Source organism: Nannobrachium achirus, assembly GCF_963921795.1.
Source record: "Nannobrachium achirus genome assembly, chromosome: 22".
NCBI lineage: Eukaryota > Metazoa > Chordata > Actinopteri > Myctophiformes > Myctophidae > Nannobrachium > Nannobrachium achirus.
In genome coordinates, this window is record NC_137829.1 from 694,965 (window position 1) to 711,942 (window position 16,978).

The following is a 16,978-nucleotide window of genomic DNA, read 5'->3' on the forward strand; positions in this document are numbered from 1 at the left end:
AGCTTTCGCCGTGGACTGAAGACTCACCTCTTCAGACTCCACCTAAACCCTTAGCACTACTGTAACACTCCTTACTGTACCTAAACCCATAGCACTACTGTAACACTCCTTACTGTACCTAAACCCATAGCACTACTGTAACACTCCTTACTGTACCTAAACCCATAGCACTACTGTAACACTCCTTACTGTACCTAAACCCATAGCACTACTGTAACACTCCTTACTGTACCTAAACCCATAGCACTACTGTAACACTCCTTACTGTACCTAAACCCATAGCACTACTGTAACACTCCTTACTGTACCTAAACCCATAGCACTACTGTAACACTCCTTACTGTACCTAAACCCATAGCACTACTGTAACACTCCTTACTGTACCTAAACCCATAGCACTACTGTAACACTCCTTACTGTACCTAAACCCATAGCACTACTGTAACACTCCTTACTGTACCTAAACCCATAGCACTACTGTAACACTCCTTACTGTACCTAAACCCATAGCACTACTGTAACACTCCTTACTGTACCTAAACCCATAGCACTACTGTAACACTCCTTACTGTACCTAAACCCATAGCACTACTGTAACACTCCTTACTGTACCTAAACCCATAGCACTACTGTAACACTCCTTACTGTACCTAAACCCATAGCACTACTGTAACACTCCTTACTGTACCTAAACCCATAGCACTACTGTAACACTCCTTACTGTACCTAAACCCATAGCACTACTGTAACACTCCTTACTGTACCTAAACCCATAGCACTACTGTAACACTCCTTACTGTACCTAAACCCATAGCACTACTGTAACACTCCTTACTGTACCTAAACCCATAGCACTACTGTAACACTCCTTACTGTACCTAAACCCATAGCACTACTGTAACACTCCTTACTGTACCTAAACCCATAGCACTACTGTAACACTCCTTACTGTACCTAAACCCATAGCACTACTGTAACACTCCTTACTGTACCTAAACCCATAGCACTACTGTAACACTCCTTACTGTACCTAAACCCATAGCACTACTGTAACACTCCTTACTGTACCTAAACCCATAGCACTACTGTAACACTCCTTACTGTACCTAAACCCATAGCACTACTGTAACACTCCTTACTGTACCTAAACCCATAGCACTACTGTAACACTCCTTACTGTACCTAAACCCATAGCACTACTGTAACACTCCTTACTGTACCTAAACCCATAGCACTACTGTAACACTCCTTACTGTACCTAAACCCATAGCACTACTGTAACACTCCTTACTGTACCTAAACCCATAGCACTACTGTAACACTCCTTACTGTACCTAAACCCATAGCACTACTGTAACACTCCTTACTGTACCTAAACCCATAGCACTACTGTAACTTCCCTCAATGACCATACATGAAGCTAGATAGCATTTTTAGGTTTTAGAAAAGGTTTTTACTGATTAGGTGCGTGGTCTACCTATGTTATTGTCTTGTTATATTGTTGTTAATGTACTGACATATTATCTTTCTTATTATATTAATGTATTACCTGCTTATTGTAAGTCGCTTTGGATTAAAAGCTATTGCTAAATGCCTAAATTGTATCAAGATATATCCACCTGTTTCCGCAAGACTTTACTGTAGTATTATCTGCGGGACACTTCCGGTTAACAGCAGACATACAAGCGCACGTCGCGTCGCAAATGCAACCGTTGTGAGCTTGTAGATCACACTCGGCTGCGACGCCGGAAATGCCGCTCGCCTTCTGCGCAATGCACGATGGGATTTTGGAAAGTTGTGGATACGATATCTTTGAAAAGGCACGATATTTATCACCATATCGCCCACCCCTACAATCAGATTGCTTCGGTGGAACTACCTGTGTATGATGAAGGTTGTACTGTCCCCCGTGCAGCCACCAACCTGTGCTTCGGGGAGAAGAACGTGTACACGTCTGAGGTCCTGGCGGTGGTGATGCAGCAGCTGATGGAGCAGAGCCCCCTGCCCATGCTGCTGATGAGGACGGTCATCCAGTCCCTCACCATGTACCCCCGCCTGGGGGGCTTCGTCATGAACATCCTGTCCAGACTCATCCTCAAGCAGGTGGGGCCGGCGCCATCGTGACATTTTACATGACGATTCATTGTCACTTAACTATGGCTGGCCAGATTGCTGACATAGAAACATACATAGGTTTTTCAAAAGACCTTAGATGGATTCAAAAGACACTGTCAAAATTCTAATTTTCACGATTTTTCGAAAATAGCAGATCTACAAGCTCGCAGGTGCCGCGCTGTGAGCTTGTATATCTGCTATTTTTCAATAGTTAAAGCATAAAATAATGATACACAATAATGTGTACCCGTTCTATGTGGATATCTGAAGCAGATCTACAAGCTCGCAAATATTTGTGTTTTTGTCGTTGACAAATGACATTTCTGTTTGGCTTGTAGGCTTTGAAGTGGCACATGGCAGATATGACACGTAACCTACATATACAAAGAAATTAAGGACATATTTGACAACTTTACAATTTAAAAAGAATATTGACATCGCGACGCGTTGTGAGCTTGTAGATCTGCTATTTCCACTATTTTTGGAGCTGTGTGGAACACAAGCTCCCTATACGTGGCCGTGTGTGTGGGTCTGTCTGCGTGTCTGTCTGTCTGTCTGTCTGCGCTGTTGTTCAGGCCAGACACACACACACACACACACACACACACACACACACACACACACACACACACAGCTCCACTTCGAACAGAGGTTCGATTTTGTAATTTTTTAATGTTTGAACATATATATAAAAAAATCAACAATATCACATAATTGCGATTATGTCAAATAATTGCGATTAGACGATTATGTAATAATTGTGACAGCCCTAGCATAGCATATTTTAAAGTTATAGAGGTTCTTGAAAATACGTTTGAGAACCACTACCACTAGTACTAGTTGGACTCTTATGCCTCATTCACACTACAGATATATTGTTGAACGTTTTGCTTGGTAATTCAATGTAATCTCAATGGAAACCAGCTTTAAAGGCTGGATTCCAAGGACAGCCGACATGCCCAGCCTTTAAAGCTGGTTTCCATTGAGATTACATTGAATTACCAAGCAAAACGTTCAACTATATATCTGTAGTGTGAATGAGGCATTAATGTGCCATAGTGTCCTAGTAAATCAATGTCATACATAATCTGAAGAAAACCTGGGGACTGGACATTCAGTAATGTGGTATTATGATAAAAAAAAAAGAATAAGCCAATTATAAAGGTGTGAAAAAACTGAAAGTCTAAACTTTATGCACCGTGTACGGACACATGGATGACCCCTGGTGGTGTTTTGAATGAATTGCAGGTGTGGAAGTATCCCAAGGTGTGGGAGGGTTTCGTCAAGTGCTGCCAGCGCACCAAGCCTCAGTCGTACAGCGTCCTGCTGCAGCTGCCGCCGGCCCAGCTGACCAGCGTGTTTGAGCGCTGTCCTGAGATGAGGGAGCCTCTGTTACAACACGTGCACTCCTTCACCCCTCACCAGGTAGGAGCCAGTCTGGTTCACTGACCATGGAACTAAATCAGGAGTTCTCAAACCTTTTTTTAGGCCTTGACCCCCAAAATAAACATATTTGAACTGGGGACCCCCACCCTGACAAGCACTTGTATACATTTAATGTGACTCAGTTCCACAGATAAATATTGTGAAAATAACCGCTGCGAGGCGTTGTGAGCATGTAGATCGGCTATTTTCACAATGCTCGCCTCTTGCTTACTTATAATTATTTGACAGTTTGGCCAGTTTTGTATTAAAACGGTCTTGAAAGTCCTTAAAGTGTCACTTTATAAATGTGCAGATACCCTGTATACACTTATACTGTGTGTTGGTTTGTTTAAAATTGAGTGAGGAAAAAAAAGTGGGGTCCCCAAATTATTTTGTGGGGTTCCCAGATAATTAGCTTAACACGTTGACAGCCATAGTTTTGCCATAACTAATGTAGATTACTGCCACGGCCTTTTCCTATTGTATTTACCTGACTTTCGGGGGCTCCGTGTGCACAGCATATGTCCATTGTGTGACGCGGTTCCCGTGCACGGTCGACCAACCTCTTTTCACGCAGAGAAGAAAAAGGCACTCTAGGTGTTAATAGACTCCAACATGCTTCCCGTCTCCTAAAGAGGCGTCAACCCTAGGGCATTAACGACTTGTGATTTTTGCAAGTCGACTCGACTCAGTAAAAAGTTGAGTTGAAGTCGACTTTATCGTTTGTGAGCATGTAGATCTGCTATTTTCACAATAGAACCATGTTATACCAAATGTAATGTAGCACTGTAATATTGGATCATTCCGTCCTTGACAATAAGCATTCCTACTGTTTGAATGCTGTACAGACGCACACATGGAGCAAAAATAATGATAGAAAAAAATACAAAGGATTTCTTTTTTTTCAACTTCGACTTTCGACTTTCTCTGGTGGGAGTCGACTTGTCTAATGAAGTCGACTCAGTCGACTTGTCGACTTTTTCGTTAATGCCCTAGCGTCAACCCACCTGGCCACCTCACCCAGATACGGGAAGTAAACCGGAGTACCGGGCATTGCATGCAGCGCGGATGGGCCTTTTGGGATTGTAAATGAGGTGTATGTGTGTGTGTGTGTGTTGAACAGCAAGCCCACATCCCCACCTCCATCATGTCAGTGCTGGAGGCTGACCGGAAGGCCCAGGAACCTGAACCCAGCCCGGCCGTCGCTGTGGAGAGACTAGAGCTGGTGGTGCAGCAGCAGCAGCAGCAGCAGCAACAACAACAACAACTACAGCAACAAATACAACACGCCACGGAACATCTGAGACATCAGAAACCTGCTCCTGTTCCTGCTCCCACGCCTCGTCCCGTCCCAACGGTATTTATGAACCCAACATAAATGGAATAAAACACTCGCAAAGTTCGCAGCCGCACACTTAAACTTTGAATACCTGAACATTAGGTTGTGGATCCTTTAGGATTTTAACTATTCTGGTTTCTCAACGATGCCCTCTTAACCCATCAAGACCTGGAATTATTTTATACTTTAACTATTGAAAAATATCAGATATACAAGCTCACAGTGCGGCACGGAGTGCCGCGCTGCGAGCTTGTAGATCTGCTCTTTTTGAAAAATTGTGAACATTTTCGATTCAGTTACTATATCGTTACACCCCTAATAATCGTCCATGTCCGCATCACGATTAATCTATGAATGGGTTTTATTTTCCACCCCTACATATGACAGGTCGTGGCTCCGCCCAGTGTGCCGGCGGCTCTCCCAGCAGCCCCGGCGGTCGTGGAGGTGGTCGTGAAGGAGGAGCCTGCGCTCCAGCCTGAGCCAATCAGCACCCAGGAGGAGCCAGAACCCATGGAGCAGGGGGACCCAGAGGACGCCGGTCAGGAGGACGCCCCCGGTCACGCCGGAACACAGGTGCGTGTCTCGCCCTTGTGGGCCTCAGGGGTACTGCAAGTACTGCAAGTGTTCATTTGGTTGAATTAAACCATATATGGGCAACAGGCGGCCCGGGGGCCACATGTATTTTTTTATGTCCATTGTATTTGTATTTAGGTTCATAAAGTTAACATGAGTATATAACTAAATGCGTTTGAAATTAAATCAAAATGTTACATTTCAGGATTCCAATTAAAACATAACAAAAGATAATCCAGGATTCCAAAAGAAGCTAAAATAGACGATCTACAGGCTCAAAACGTTTTGAGCCTGTAGATCTGCTATTTTTGCTTTTGGCTCTAATGTTTACAAAGGACTGTACATAGCCAGGCATGACAGAATTGTATAACAAAAGATGTGTCATCCATGTTTGATTCCTCGGTTGTGTTTTACAAAAAATCTTGTTTGAAACAAGAAATGTTTCAATGCAATGACCCCCATGTATTTGCAATATAACAGCAAATACACCAGACATCATTGTGATTGAGAAGACCAGCTTTCCTTACTAAACAAGTTCAATACCAACCATTAGCAGTAGCACAAGCCATTATACATCTATGGCTAGGCTATACGTTTCAGCTCATTGTTTTGATGTTTGGCAGCTTAATTGGGCCATGTGCACAGGCTAGTGGTCCACAGCCTAGTGGTCAGGGGCCTGAGAATTTTGGGGCTGTCCAAATGTAAGGCAAAGCAGCCATTATTAAGAAGGGAATAGTGTCTAGTAACACATCCCACAAAGACTGAAATTCAGTTTCCCTAGGAGAATCAGTTACAGCTGATGAAAGTTGGAGTCTCATTAAATTAACTATACAGGATAAAACACACCAAAATAAATATGCTTTAAGTAGCATGTGAGGGGTCAAACTATGGGTTTTTAATGATTCTGAATCCATTGCAAGCATTTGTTTTGCACAAAAAACATTCCTTGGAGTAGAAACAGCCCCCATACAATTATTGTTTAGTGATGAGTCATCATTTTTCAAAGTTTTGTGGGAGCCGCCTTTACCCGCAAAACAATTGCTTGCAATGGATTCAGAATCATTAAAAAACCCTAGTTTGACCCCTCACATGCTACTTAAAGTGTATTTATTTTGGTGTGTTTTATACTGTATAGTTAATTTAATGGGACTCCAACTTTCATCAGCTGTAACTGATTCTCCTAGGGAAACTGAATTTCAGTCTTTGTCTTACTAGACACCTTTACAAGAAATGTTTTGGTAAGGAATTTATTCCAGGATGAGACACTATTTCTGAAGATATTCCCTTCTTATATAGACAGTTTTATCTATTTGGATTTTTTATTCAAGCACTGAGTCACAAGTTGTTTCAAGCATGTGGGACATCAGAAACAACTGAAAAATATTTGTGCCCCCTTGTAATGTATTTTATAAATGTGGACTCAAATAAAGACATAATTTAGAACGGGTACACATTATTGTGTATCATTATTTTATGCTTTCACTATTGAAAAATAGCAGATATACAAGGTCACAGCGCGGCACCGAGTGCCGCGCTGTGAGCTTGTGGATCTGCTATTTTTGAAAAATCGTCAAAATTTGAATTTTGACCCGATTCTATAAGTGTCTTTTGGATCCTTCTAAGATTTTTTGAAAAACCTATGTTTCTATGTCAGCAATCTGGCCAGCCATCGTCAAAGAAAAGGTCCTTTTCACTTAAATGGAGCTCAGTTAGTCTGTTCTTGAGAGACTACTATGTCAGTGGTTCTCATACTTTTTCATGTGAAGGACCCCCAAACTGATATTTATTTGGCCACGGACCCCCATCTCAAAATATCTAGTTCCAGGGACCACCCAGAAGCAAAATTTGAGTTACAAACGTTCGCTTTGAAATACATATATTCAAAGATTTGCACACATTTTCACACATTTTTCAAAAATAGCAGATCTACAAGCTTGCAGCGCGGCCGTGCTGTGAGCTTGTATATCTGCTATTTTTCACTGGTTAAAGCATTCAATAATTCTAGGCCTTTAAGTGTCTGTGTGTGTGTGTGTGTGTGTGTGTGTGTGTGCGTGTGCCTGCGTGCATGTGCGCAGGTGGAACAACAGACGCCGTCGCCACAAGAGCAGAAAGCCGAGGAACCGATGGAGACGTCTCACCCTGGCGCCTCGCTCTCCCCAGAAGCAGGAAGTGATGTCACACAGGAGCGCGTCACCGAGGCCGACGCCCAGCCCACAGCTGAGGAGGCGGACTAAAGATGACGCAACAGAAGATGACGCTACAGCAACCACTTACACAACTCCTGATCATGAGAAAACTGGCAGTCTGCTTCGCTTTTTTCTTTTTGTTTTCATTTTTCTATTTGTCAAACGTATGAGGTAAATTTGTGCGTGAAAGCATTCCATTTAAGTTGGAGAATAAATAATTAAACATCAACTGTGTTGTCTCGTTCAGGGGTCATCGCGATCTATTTAAACCAGGGGTGTTGTTTGGCTGGATTATTCATGAAGCTTTCCCGGAAGAGAAAGATCCCATGATTGGCCGCTAGTTGCACTGTTTTCCCCCCGCGAGGTACCAAAAAGATTTGTTCTCCACTGGACCCCATTCATTTTCCTCTTTGATTTTATAACACTTTATGGTTCATGTCGCTAGTGAAAAACTGCCTTTCAATTACCATGATATGCGTATTGTGCAAATATGGTCCCATTTATGTTAAAATTGATGATAAAGTTGCGGGGGGCGTCGCCAACTAAACTGATACCAGCCGGCTGTGTTCTTCGTGTGCTGTATTTCGGGAGGCTCCGACCACATTCTCCCATGTATCCCTGCGGTTGCACGTGACCGTTGGCAGCCAATAGCATTCCTTATGTTTCCTGGGGTACCATTCAAACAATGATGGTGACACTCATACAAGGGACAAAAAAAGCGTCATTTTCGCCGCATAGAAACCAATGGCTTCGCGTCATCCATAGTTTTTTTTACAGTCTGATTTAAACATACAAAATGAGCGGACAATGATATTACCAGAAACACACAAAGAGCTGGCCCTGAATGACCATAGCAGGTCTGTAACTCTGAGAATGTATGGTGGCCCTGAATGACCATAGCAGGTCTGTAACTCTGAGAATGTATGGTGGTGGTCCTTGCAAATAAAACGTTTGAGAACCACTGTCCTAGTGGACTCCTAATGTGCCATACATAATGTCATAGTAAATAAGTGTCATACAAAAACCATAAGACCCTATTATAACTATTTGTATCACCAGTAAGACTCCCTAACTCCCTAGAAGAGGGGCCTGTGAGAAATCAGGGGCAGAGGTTGTGGTTTGCCAGCCAAGGAGTGTGTGCAAAGTTTGGCATGGATAGGGGCAACGGTGCTGGAGATAAGAGTAGAGACAAAAGTGTGACGTGATGGACATCCGGTGGAGGTTTTGATTGTAACTGTGACCTGTGGTATGGTGAAATCAGAAATAAAGAATGTTGGCCAAGTCTAGGTTAAAATGATAATAGTAGGATGGATACATAGAGGAGTTCCATATAAACTAGACCAGGTCAACCTGGTTGTGCCAGACCCCCTGTCTGTCATCATCATTTATGACATCATGCCTTTTGTAGGCATGTCATCATCATATATACCCTTTATATAGAAAACCCGGACCGACATTTGCTTATGTAGGCCTACCCATTTCATGGGTCTGGCAAAAATGTCAGTAATGCCCTCGTCAAATCCCATATTGAATCCGCAGAAAAGTATAAATTATTTTTTTCTAGGGAAGTCAATCGAGCATTTGTCGTTCATTTCTCTGATATCTTTGTTTAATGGAGTGTATATAGTCTCCTTTAGTAGCAATAGTATCCGTCGCTAGTATTGAACTGAATGATCTACAGGTAGCTCAACTTTATAAAGAGATCATTACTTATCACCATATAAGGACGACCCTAGAACATAGCCATTTCATCATTCTTCCTTAATAGGCATATCCATAGAGTATCGGATATGTATTATAGGCATTACAATTTTACAAAACGTTTGATTTTTATTGCACCACTGATTAAAGGTAGCCTATGACGTGGCCATGCCCTGGATATATTGTGATATCACATGAAGCGTTCTCGGCCTTAGGGCATCTTACTGGTAATAAGGAGATATTTTCACGTGAAGCATGATAATATTGTGTCGAATTATTAATAATAGTCTCAGCTAAAGGGGTCCCTGCTTCATCTCTCAGCTAAGTGGGTCCTTGCCTTCGTGCTTTAAGTGAAACAATGAGCCTCCTCGGGGCTTTTTGTGTTTTAGCACCATATTTTATAATCATACCACAGTAGGTCTACTATTTGCTAACTGTTTATAAAGTGTTCAATTAATCAATGCCTGTTAAATGAGGGATTTGTCTTTTATTTGGAAAATAAAACGGTTATTGTGTAGCGTGTCTGTGAGTCCTGGGCCAAGCTGACCAATCAGCGCTCTCATCGTGCCAGCGGGGCGTGGTTTACTCACTTTGCGGAAACAAAACGGCGTGTTACACTGACACTGGTAACCTGTAGAATATTGTGACCCTGAGGTTCCTGAGGTTTTTTAATTTATCTTTATATGTATTATTATTTTCATTAAATGAACGCATTGCATTAAAACCCTGCTACAAAGTCCTCTGAAGTTATTTTTTAATAATGTTTCCTAGTAAAGAAGTATAAATGTTTTAATTGAATTGGGATGTCACGGCAACCGGATTCAATAGGTCACCCATTCCGATGTAACACCCCGACTGTCTGCCACACACTGAGAGACTGAAGTCCAACTGTGGGTTTTTGCATTAATTTTAACGGCTACAACATAGTGCGAATATTTGTCTTAACACCATTAATTCAGGGAATCGCTTCAGTGTAACATCATCCAGGATACCGTGGTTCTTCTGGTCTGGTCCACTGATAGGTATAGCAGTTCTTCTAATAACTCTTGATCTGAATGTTACAGTGAAAGCTTTGGTCCTACAGCAAAGTGTGTACAGTACAGCTGAGATCATAGCCTTGGATTAAAGACCATCATAGATGCACTTTCTTTCTATGATACTGTATGCAAATGTCAACATCGATAAAACAAATAAAATAATCTATGATAGTCTTGATTCACAAAAATAGGCCTAGTTATTGTGTGTCAAATTCATATATTGACCTAGGCCTATACAATGTATTTTATTTAAAATTGTATTTTATTTCTCGAGGCATGATAGTTGAAGACAGTGCCCTAGTAGCCACTATTATAGATACGCTGTTTAGAGGCAGAAACGCAAGATGGTGCTGTAGCACCTAATAAGTAAAGTATCCGTTCCCAACACTAGAGAACATAGACAAAAGTAAATTAAGAAAAGTTTAATAAGCTGAAAGCTATAATGATGACTCCGTCTGATTATAATATATTCTATTCCAGTGTTCCTCAAACTTTCTAGGGGGTCCATTTGGTTCCATTTGTATTCACTGCCAAGGGGAGACCTTGACATTTTAAAAGTTTTGAGAAACACTGTTCTATAAAACAAATTGATAGGTGTTTTCAGTGAGAGCTGTGATCCTACACAGGGGTGTCACACCAAATTCTGGGCCCTGGGTAGTGGTACAAGGATTCACTGTGGGCCCACAATGAATGTTCTTCATATGGGGCGGAGGAGGTTTTAAAAAGTAGTTCACCCACAAAATGACTTTTTTCCCATTGATTAGTCACGCCATGGAGACTAGAGTTCAATAATATATATATTTTTTGTCGCATTCCGAAGACAAAAAATGTATTCAAGTAAATTTACCCCCATTGATTCCGAATGGGGACCCGAATCGATTTGGGTCCTCATCCGGAACGAATGGGGGTCAATTTATTGTTATCACATTTTTGTCTTAGGAATGCGACAAAAACCAAAAAATATTATTGAACTCGAGTCTCCATGGCGTGACTAATCAATAGAAAATAAGTCATGTTGGGGCTGAATTACTCCTTTAAGGCCCCCACACCTTGGGCCCTAGTAACTCAGTCCCAATCCCAGTTTACAGTTTACAGTTTAGGCATTTAGCAGACGCTTTTAATCCAAAGCGACTTACAATAAGCAGATACAAAACATCACAAGATAATATGTCAGTACATCAACAGCAATATAACAAGTGCAAATGGATATCTATCTAGAAAAAAAACACAATAAAATCAAAGTTCTAAAAAAACCTAAAAACAAATGCTAACTATCTTCATGTATGGTCATTGATTTTCTGTAGTGCTAAGGGTTTATTTGGAGTCTGAAGAGGTGAGTCTTCAGTCCACGGCGAAAGCTAGCGAGTGAGTCCGTTGTTCTAAGTGCGACAGGGAGTTTATTCCACAACTTGGGGGCCAGGAGGGCAAACTGTCTCGGACGAGTGGATTTTTGCCCTGGAGTGCCCCTTGTGACACATTGATCCCAGAGTAGTTCAAGAGGAGAGTAGTGTCACACATTGATCTCGTCGCTGGAGCCTGGTGACATTCCTAACAAATGTCTGCTGCTCTTCTGCCCCGTCCACCTCCATTGTAACTGAGGCATTTTCACTCACTGGTAAGTAGACTAAATCACATATTTTTCCCCCTTTTAACACATTCACAGGCCTCTCCAAGTTATGCAAGATTATTATTTCACGTAATCGACTCTTGTTAATGTTTAATGTAAGAAAATTGACTGAATTGAATTTCAAATTATTGACTTTATTGACTTTAAAATTTACTTAAATTAACTTGGAGAGGCCTTTGAATGTGTTAAAAGGGGGAAAAGACGTGATTTAGTCTACTTACCAGCGAGTGAAAAAGCCTCGGTTACGATGGAGGAGGACGAGGCTGAAGAGCAGCAGGAATATCACCAGACTCCAGGACGTTAAATGGTGACGTCACGTCCGCTTTCTACGCTTACAATGGGAGTCGACGTAAGTGTCAGAACTCTCTCTATGGGTCTGATTGATCCTATAGGTGTTCCAACAAGAGCTGTTATCCTACAGGTGTTTTCAATGAGAGATGTGATCCTACAGGTGTTTTCAATGAGCTGCTGTGATCCTACAGGTGTTTTCAATGAGAGCTGCTGTGATCCTACAGGTGTTTTCAATGAGAGCTGTGATCCTACAGGTGTTTTCAATGAGAGATGTGATCCTACAGGTGTTTTCAATGAGAGCTGTTATCCTACAGGTGTTTTCAATGAGAGCTGTGATCCTACAGGTGTTTTCAATGAGAGCTGTTATCCTACAGGTGTTTTCAATGAGAGCTGTGATCCTACAGGTGTTTTCAATGAGAGCTGCTGTGATCCTACAGGTGTTTTCAATGAGAGTTGTGATCCTACAGGTGTTTTCAATGAGAGCTGTTATCCTACAGGTGTTTTCAATGAGAGATGTGATCCTACAGGTGTTTTCAATGAGAGCTGTGATCCTACAGGTGTTTTCAATGAGAGCTGCTGTGATCCTACAGGTGTTTTCAATGAGAGTTGTGATCCTACAGGTGTTTTCAATGAGAGCTGTTATCCTACAGGTGTTTTCAATGAGAGTTGTGATCCTACAGGTGTTTTCAATGAGAGTTGTGATCCTACAGGTGTTTTCAATGAGAGTTGTGATCCTACAGGTGTTTTCAATGAGAGCTGTGATCCTACAGGTGTTTTCAATGAGAGCTGCTGTGATCCTACAGGTGTTTCCAATGAGAGCTGTGATCCTGGCAGCAGGCTACGGCACCAGGCTGCAGAGGGACGTGGAGCGGGACTCCAGCGGTCAGTTCAGCCACCTGTCCGGCAGGGCCAAGCCCCTGCTGCCCGTGGGGCCCTGCGCGCTCATATCACACTGGGTAAACGCGCTGACCGCGTCCGCCTGCGTGGAGCACATCTACGTTGTCGTAAGTTAAAGTTCCACAACAAGCTCTTATTATACAGTGTGTGGTTTCTGTTAATCCGTGTATGTTTTCATTGCAGACCAACAGTCTCTACTATGATGCTTTCAAAGAGTGGGCGTCTGGGTTCTCCATGGTCCGCGTCCTCAACGATCAGACCAGGTGTAATGATGTAAGAACCGTTTAAACGTATTTACTTTTCGTTACTTTGGTTCAGATTTTGGAGAGTCCTCCTCGATTTGTCAAAGGCTACATTTTCTAATCCAGGGGTCTTCAACGTTTTCAGGCCAAGGACCCCTTAGTTGAGAGAGATATGAAGCAGGGACCCCCACAATCTGTTCATAGATTCAATATAGTTTAACCAGTGTTTCCCCTAGCCAGAAGCTGAAGGAGTGGGGGAGAATTGCGGAGAGCGGGGGGGGGGGGTGAACGGGGCCATTTGCTTCTGCGCTACAGTCTATTTGGTTCATAACTATTTATCATTTGGCTGGGGCCTGGGGACCCCCTGGAACTCCCTCAAGGACCCCTCGGGGTCCCCGGACCCCACTTTGAGTACCAATCCTACTCACCAGTGGTGGAAAGAGTAGCCTACAGTATCAACATTCTAATGTAGACATGCTGTGTTACAAGATGTCTGGAATAAAATATGTAGTGGAATAAGTAAAGGTACAAAAGTATTGGTGTCAAAATAAACAATAAATAAATAAAAGTTCTCAGTAATCATAATAACAGTTTCCAAATGTATATATTTTTTAAAATCCTATAAAAATAGCAGATCTACAAGCTCTACAAGCTCACAACACAAAAATAGCAGATCTACAAGCTCTACAAGCTCACAACACGTCACTTTGTGAGCTTGTAGATCGGCTATTTGCATATAGCCATCATGTCATAAATGTAGTGGAGTAGAAGTACTTAAGTACAGTACTTGTAAAGTAAATGTAGACTACTAGTTACTTTACACCACTGCTACACACACTCTGTGTGTGCATGTAGCAAAGTTTATTTTCTAGTCAAAAATGTTTGTTGCCTAATGACAGTGGTGTTGATGCATCCCTCGTTTCTATTCCACATCTAACCAGTGAGAGAATGACAACCGTGTTAGCACTTAGCTCTCATTAGCATGAGACAAGTAAGCCTACTATTGCCCAACAGCGGTAAACTACATGATTCAAACCCGTGGGGCACTGCTTTTATCCACAGCCCAAATCTTCTAATTGTACACACCAGTTGCAAATATGCTAACGAGGGGCAAAGACGTAGTCAGCTCAGAATCAGAGGTGCTCAGCGCGACGAGGCAGCTGCCTGACCGTATGTAAGCGAGAGAAGTTAGAACGTTATGCTTCACATGAGCGCTACATTGTTGTGGGAAAAAAAAACAAACAAAAAAAAAAAAAAAGTGAAAATCATACAGTGGTGGCCAGATTTGAAGCAGCGGCGGCCCGCCGCTGCTTAATGCATGTAGGGGAAACACTGAGTTTCATTGTTTGACAGCACAATCATCAGTGTATTTTGGATTCATGTTAATGTGTGTTTTCAGATATTTAACCTCTTGAACTGTCAATACTTAACACAGCGGGTGCCCACGAGGTGTCTACGTGACAATTTCTTTGATGTCGCTGGAGGCCCATGACGCGTTGGACGCGTTTACTGTAATTACAGTATAACTTTATATCTCACCGTTAGGTCGGGGCTACGCCTGGATGTAGCCCATTAGCCGCTAGTCGCTTCGAGTCAACGCTGAGAGCATCGCGCGGCCGTTTTTCTCCGTATACTCCAATGCATTTCCCCATCTTTAAAGCCCTTTATCTCCGATGTTTGTTTTATGGCTAAAACTGTGGCCGCGTGCGGCAAAATGTCCAAATTTTGATCGGCAGTGAACAGCTATGATCAACACTAGCCCATACAGTAAGTTACACAATAACATCCTGTCTGCGCTCATGTTACCAAGTGACGTCATCACGCATGCATTGACGCAACAGGGCCTCGTATTCTTCTATGGAAGTGCTATGGGGGCACTCAGAGGGGATGACTGGCGCCTCCTAGTGGGCAGTCGATGTGTTAATAAACTTGACCTTTCACTCTGTACTTAGTCTGCTCTTTTTCCCCTACACCAAACCTCTTAGCCGAAAATAGCCGATCTACAAGCTCCCAACGCCTCGCAGCACGAGGCGTTGTGAGCTTGTAGATCGGCTATTGTTGGCTAAAGTTCTCAGAATATTGACGCTAGGGTTCAAGTGGTTAATATATCAAAATTAAAAAAAGGTTTCTATCACACAAAGATTTGGAGGACCCCCTGTAGTAACTCTGAGGACCCCCTAGGGGTCCCGGACCCCCTGTTGAAGACCCCTGTTCTAATCAATTGGAAAAGCGTCAGCAATTTTACTTATGAGGAAAGTGGAGAAAAAAAACGAAACAAACAAAGAAAGAAAAAAAAACACACAGCAACAACAACGCGACACACAGAAGAACGCTCACGTTTGGTCAGACATAGGAACTTTCCAGACATAAGTGTTTCAGAAAACTGTTAGGATTTAGAAGGTTATAAGTAATAACGTAGTTATTATTAACACAGCATTTATTTCTTACCACCTCAGGAGCGTCTTGGAGCCGTGGCCTGCTTGCAGCTGGCGCTGAAGCACTTTGAGATAGAAGATGATGTCATCGTCATTGGAGGGTATGTTTTACTGCATTTTCCTAAATCATAACACCTAATGACAACTTTGGCGCGCGCACGTGTGTGTGTGTGTGTGTGTGTGTGTGTGTGTGTGTGTGTGTGTGTGTGTGTGTGTGTGTGTGTGTGTGTGTGTGTGTGTGTGTGTGTGTGTGTGTGTGTAGTGACCACATTTCCCCCACGGGTATCAATAAAGATGATTGTAGCGTAAAATCAGAAGCTTGATTTATTGATTTTGCACTTAGAAGTTTGCATAGTAATAGATACAGGTTCATGACAGTACAGTTCACTGGTACAAGGTCAACTAAAAGGTGATCCAATAATGCCTTTCCACTTGTTTGCATAGGAAACCTCTATGTAGCTCATATAACATCGTCTTCTCTGATGATGTGATTAAAGGTGTTTTCTCTGTATATATATAAAAAAGGGACACGCTCTTCAGAGAAGACTTCAGCCTGGGTCGGGTGAAGGAGAGGTTCTGTGAGCTGCAGTCTCTGAGCCGAGACAACTGTCTGCTTCTGTCCTACCAGTGTAAAGATGACGGTAAAGCTCTGTCTTTCCCAAGGGGTGTTGCACCAAATTCTGGGCACTGGGTACAAGAATTCACTGCTTCTATGTCAGTGGTGCTCAAACCTTTTCATGTGAAGGAACCCCAAAATGATATGTATTTGGCCACGTGACCCCCATCTCAAAATATTTAGTTCCAGGGAGGGACCCCCCCAGAAGCAAAATTTTAGTTACCCATTACAGTAGCATCATGTCTTGTCTCTCCCCACATGTTTTACATTAGCATCATGTCTTGTCTCTCCCCACATGTTTTACAGTAACATCATGTCTTGTCTCTCCCCACATGTTTTACAGTAGCATCATGTCTTGTCTCTCCCCACATGTTTTACAGTAGCATCATGTCTTGTCTCTCCCCACATGTTTTACAGTAGCATCATGTCTTGTCTCTCCCCACATGTTTTACATTAGCATCATGTCTTGTCTCTCCCCACATGTTTTACAGTAG

General features: G+C 42.5%; 2 protein-coding genes across 9 annotated transcripts in view; both read left to right on the plus strand.

Annotated features, from left to right (window-relative positions):
- Positions 1-7,867, plus strand: part of sympk (symplekin) — a 35,420-nt gene extending 27,553 nt beyond the window's left edge. Inside the window, exons 23-27 of the mRNA XM_080753071.1 lie at positions 1,916-2,103; positions 3,364-3,540; positions 4,664-4,897; positions 5,267-5,452; positions 7,528-7,867. Of these exons, the coding sequence (XP_080609197.1) occupies positions 1,916-2,103; positions 3,364-3,540; positions 4,664-4,897; positions 5,267-5,452; positions 7,528-7,686 (944 nt within the window). The 3' untranslated portion in view covers positions 7,687-7,867. The remainder of the gene's footprint in view (positions 1-1,915; positions 2,104-3,363; positions 3,541-4,663; positions 4,898-5,266; positions 5,453-7,527) is intronic.
- A 4,549-nt stretch (positions 7,868-12,416) lies between these two features.
- The window catches only part of LOC308307801 (uncharacterized protein), a 31,059-nt gene continuing 26,497 nt past the window's right edge, over positions 12,417-16,978 (plus strand). Inside the window, exons 1-6 of one of the 8 annotated variants that reach the window (XM_080753093.1) lie at positions 12,417-12,454; positions 12,486-13,034; positions 13,098-13,298; positions 13,375-13,464; positions 15,890-15,969; positions 16,394-16,509. In XM_080753093.1, the coding sequence (XP_080609219.1) occupies positions 12,434-12,454; positions 12,486-13,034; positions 13,098-13,298; positions 13,375-13,464; positions 15,890-15,969; positions 16,394-16,509 (1,057 nt within the window). In that variant the 5' untranslated portion in view covers positions 12,417-12,433. The other 7 variants (XM_080753096.1, XM_080753094.1, XM_080753095.1 and 4 more) reach the window with 7 other exon arrangements.